The sequence below is a fragment of the Cibotium barometz genome, chromosome 28, assembly GCF_041138505.1.
Source record: "Cibotium barometz isolate CiBa-2024 chromosome 28, ASM4113850v1, whole genome shotgun sequence".
NCBI classification, from domain to species: Eukaryota; Viridiplantae; Streptophyta; class Polypodiopsida; order Cyatheales; family Cibotiaceae; genus Cibotium; species Cibotium barometz.
Genome location: NC_141073.1, coordinates 18,882,242 through 18,887,184, shown reverse-complemented (window position 1 = coordinate 18,887,184; position 4,943 = coordinate 18,882,242). Strand labels below are relative to the sequence as shown.

General features: G+C 38.1%; 1 protein-coding gene across 1 annotated transcript; it reads left to right on the top strand.

Moving 5' to 3' along the window:
• The first annotated feature begins 2,895 nt into the window (after nt 1-2,895).
• LOC147622612 (thioredoxin H9-like) lies at nt 2,896-4,570 on the top strand. The gene is made up of 4 exons (XM_086822133.1): nt 2,896-3,031; nt 3,415-3,513; nt 4,038-4,160; nt 4,278-4,570. Exons 2-4 carry the CDS (start codon nt 3,430-3,432, stop codon nt 4,428-4,430), a joined length of 360 nt encoding a protein of 119 aa, XP_086678259.1. The 5' UTR covers nt 2,896-3,031; nt 3,415-3,429; the 3' UTR covers nt 4,431-4,570.
• Nucleotides 4,571-4,943: the final 373 nt, after the last annotated feature.

Sequence of the window (4,943 nt, the reverse complement as noted above, 5' to 3'; positions counted from 1 at the left end):
CAGTAGATGATTTGTCTCCTACCTTACCTCTTTCTTCATGTCCTGAAGACCATACTAGTATAGAGACTATTGCGAGTAACCAACCACCTCATAGAGCTCCTTATTGTACAAATCCTCTTTAACAAAAAGAAATAGAATGCCAAATTGGAGAATTATTGAACAAGAAACTTATTCAACCTAGTAGTTCTCCTTTTGGTGCACTTGTTCTTCTTGTTGAAAAGAAAAATAAAACTTACCGAATGTGTATTGATTATGGAGCTCTAAATAAGGTCACAGTTAAGAATAGATATTCCATCCCTCGTGTTGATGATTTTCTAGACAAGCTTAAAGGTGCATCTGTCTTTAGTAAAATTGATTTGAAATCTGGATATCATCAAGTTCGAATGACTAGTTCTGACATTTATAAAACTAATTTTCGTACACAAACTGGTCATTATGAATTTTTGGTTATGCCTTTCGGTCTAACCAATGCACCTACTACTTTTGCACGCATGATGAATTGTATATTTCTTGACCATCAAAATTGCGTCATTGTTTTCTTTGATGATTTACTCGTCTTTAGTAAGAATCATGCAGAACATGAAGAACATTTTGCATCAGTGTTTAATCTACTTAAAGAAAATTAACTTTATGCTAATCTGGATAAAAATCTCTTTTTCCAAGATGAAATTGAGTTAGGCCACATTGTTTCATCTGAAGGTATCAAAGTTAATCCAAAAAAGGTAAAAGTCATTGAGACTTGGCCTACTTCAACATGTGTTAAAGAAGTTAGATCTTTTCTTGGTTTGGTTGGTTTTTATAGGAAGTTTTGTTCATAATTTCTCATTGATAACACTTTCTTTGACAATGTTGCTTAAGATAGGTCCAGTTTTTCGATGGGGTGAAAACCAACAAAAATCATTTTATAGACTAAAATATTTGTTGACTCATGCCCCTATCCTCCAACTTCCAGACTTTACTCAACCATTCTTCCTCGTAGTCACTGATGCTAGTGGCTCAGGAATTGGTGTTGTCCTCATGCAGGATGGACATCCTTTGGCTTATGAGAGTAGAAAATGGACATCCTTTGGCTTATGTCCTCGTAGTCACTGATGCTAGTGGCTCAGGAATTGGTGCTGTCCCCATGCAGGATGGACATCCTTTGGCTTATGAGAGTAGAAAATTGACACCTTCTAAACTTTTGTATAGTACATATGACAAGGAGTTATTAGCAGTTTTCCATGCCTTACGCATGTGGAAACATTATCTTATAGGTTCTAAGTTTATGATTAAGACCAACCAACAAAGTGTTAGATATCTTCTTAATCAATCTCTTATCTTAGACCGTCATATTAAATGGGCATCTCGTATTCAGAGCTTTCATCCTCTTATCTAATATCAACCTGGTAAAGAGAATGTAGTGGCTAATGCACTTAGTCGATGGCCTTCTATTTCTAACATTTCAGTGCTTGACATTCATTCTTTGCATGATATGCGTGACTCATATGTTATAGATCATGATTTTTCTGATGTTTGGCACAAGTTCGAAACTAATAGTTGGTTGCCTCTTCATGATTATGCATATAATGATGGTTTCCATGTATTACACTTCCTTATACATATTTTATTCTTGAAGAGATGCATCATCCCCCCCATATGTTGGTCATCGTGGCATTCTCACCACTCTTTGCACCATAGAAGAATATTTTTACTGGCCACAATTAAAACATGATGTTGCTTCTTTTGTCTCGGAATGTGCGACATGTCAACAAAATAAAAAACGCCAAGGGAAACAGTATGGGATACTCATGCCTTTACCTATTCCCGTGGCACCATGGGAAGAAATTTCTATGGACTTTCCCTACCACATCTTCTCGAAATGATATGATATGGATAATTGTTGATAGGTTTAGTAAGCAAGCTTATTTCATTGCATGTCGTAAAACATTGAATGCTTCACATGCTGCATAATTGTTTATCAAAACTATCTTCACACAAATCATGGTTTACCTAAAGTCATTATTTCAAATCGTGATTCTCATTTTTGTAATCATTTTTGGATGGCATTGTTTTCAAACTTAGGCACTACGATTGATTTTAGTTCTGCATATCATCCAGAAAGTAATGGACAAAACTGAGGCCAATAACGACACTATTTTAGATCTTTTAAGGTCTTTGGCAGTATCTCATCTCCTACAAATTGGGATCAGTATTTGTATCTTTTGCAATTTGCATATAATAACACACCTCATACAACCAGTGGCAAAGCTCCTTTTGAGAATGTCTATGGTAAGAAACTTCCAAATCCAATTACTAGACTTTCTCCCCTTTCCAAACCTCCAAATTCTTGCCACGTGGCAGCTTTGTGAAACTCTTCCCGAAGATATAATAGAGGTAGATGAACCATAGTTATTGTAATGTGTTGAAGCTTAAAACAAATGGGAAAACACCATCTTGAAGTCCAAAGTAAATAGGAAAAGTTTCAAAAACTTTTGGATGAAGCCTTCCATAAGGCTGCAAATTTAACACCTGACGAGCATAAGCCGTAAAGTCATGGACGAATACAATTAAAATTGCCGTACCAAACAAAATTCTCCACGTTCCCACATTTTAGAAGAAAAATCTTTCCAGTCTCTAGCAAGTTTTTCAGTGCTCGAAAAAAATTATTTTCCCAAAACTTACAAAACCTTCACCTACAAATATGAGAAATTATTAATAAAGAATTTTTTAAAATTTAAAGGTTTTTGTTCTATAACCTCTCAAAATTTACAGGTATTTACACCTTTAAATTTTAAAATTTCAGTCATTGTAGGCCTCTATTTGTACTAATCCAAGTCATAATTCTACACATTTTACTAGCTCACGTAAGGGTACACATCATCCACCATTATTTGATCCCCATCACAAAAAGACTCCAATTTATAAAGGAATACTGGTGTTTTTATTGTGTATAAAGGAGCCTTTGTTTTTCACGCATACCCATCTATTCTTCCTTTTCTCAAGGCCATAGCCGGATTAGAGCTTCTGTGAATTTCTACGAACTAGGGTTTCTGTAAGTTGGTGTTTCTTTGACTAGGGTTTCTCTTATTCTAGGGGTTCAGCACATTAGGGTTTGCTTCTGTAATGAACTAGTTGGTTTTTTTATTTTTTGTTTGGTGGTTCTTCTTGTGGGTCAGGCTTTGGTGGATTAGGGTTTCTGTGAACAAGTTTTTGTGCTGATTTTGATTTCTGTGCGCTTTAATCTTGGCGTCCCAGGGTCTCTTGGATTTCTGTAAAGTAGGGTTTCTTGGATCTGTGAACTAGGATCTATGTTCTCTCATGTGAATTAGGGTTTTTGTAACTGTTGATGCTTCTCCAGTGGGCCGGTTTTTGTCACTGTTGATGCTTCTCCAGTGGGCCGGTTTCACATTGCTTTGATTTCACACTGCTTGGCAGGTCCAAAAGAGCGTCATGGCACACGGTAAGGTTCATATCATCAATAGCAGGGCTGAGTGGGAGGCGAAGCTTGCTGAGGGGAACTCCAAGGATCAAGTGGTATGTAGGCTGTCATCTACTCCTTTTTTGAATGATATCATCATCATCATCATGATTAATGGTTTCCGCCGCGAGGGATTGGGCAAGGGCATCTTGGTTATCCACAAAGAAGCGGTCGCCATCGCCACAAAAGGGGGGGTCTTGTTTGGAATCCGGGATGGTAGCCTCGAATTCCTCGACGTTGGAGAGAAGCTCTAGCATGAAGGTCTTATGGACACCATGAATTGGGTGCCTCGTTTGACATCTCGCATCAAAGGGCGCCTTCAGGGATAGAAAAATGGCATGAGTTTACACCATATTTTGAATTTTCAGCTTGGCGTTGATATGTCACCATAGGTTAAGGTCACCTTAAGCCAAGGGCATGTGCATGTTCATGTGCATGGCATTTATGAGCAACTTTGACAAGATTTGATCGAGGGTGGCCTAAAGAGCTATGGGGAGCCTGGATGGTTGCCCTCTTAGGGAAGTTACCCTAAGATTTTATGCATTACCATGATTTGATATAAGATCATTGGTTTGTGTAGGTGGTGGTTGACTTCACGGCTACTTGGTGTGGACCTTGCAAGATCATGGCTCCCTTTTTTGCGGAGTTGTCCGAAAAGTATCTCAACGTGATCTTTGTGAAAGTTGACGTGGACGAACAGAGTGTAAGACTTTCTCAACTTTGTAAAATTGATGTATTTGATTGTGTATATTTTGATAGTTTGTTGCGCTTGCGGGATCGCACACTAAACTAGAGGCCTCTTGGGCATGGGATTTTGCAGGAAATTAGTACGCAATATGAGGTTCGTGCGATGCCCACATTCTTGTTCATTAAGAAGAATGAGGCTGTTGACAAGCTTGTGGGGGCCAATAAACTTGAGCTTGAGAAGAAGGTGAAGCACTTCTCCGAAAACAGTGTCGCAGTGGTGGCATGATTGCTTTCAACACAACTTGTCCTGTTTTCCATGTAAGAGGATATAGTTTGCTACACCAAACTGTTGCGGTTGGTGTAATATAATGTGTGGCTAGGCTTGTCTTGGACACATTATACTTTATGACAGCTTTTTTTCTTTTAGCTTCTTGTTGGTTCCATTCAGAGCTATTTTGTTTGCTTTGGTTTGTGGTATCTATGTGCTACAACCATTGTTTTCATGGGATTTAGTCGTAGACTTTTTCATAGTAGGGTTTGTGTGGTTATGACTTAGAAAAATTGCAGGTGGTTGGATTCTTTTGGGGGGTCCTTTTTCAATCATATTTTCCAGTCTTTTCTAATCACAGCATGCAGTTTGTTGAGGTTGCATCTGAGTTCAAAATTATATTCAGTGCCAGTCAACTTGATGTGTGAAGTAAAAAGCATCACTCTAAAATAAAAAACTTGATGTTTACCAATCGGTGCTAAAGAAGGCTAGTGGTCATGCCACAAAACCTCATTTAAGAGTACGCATGAA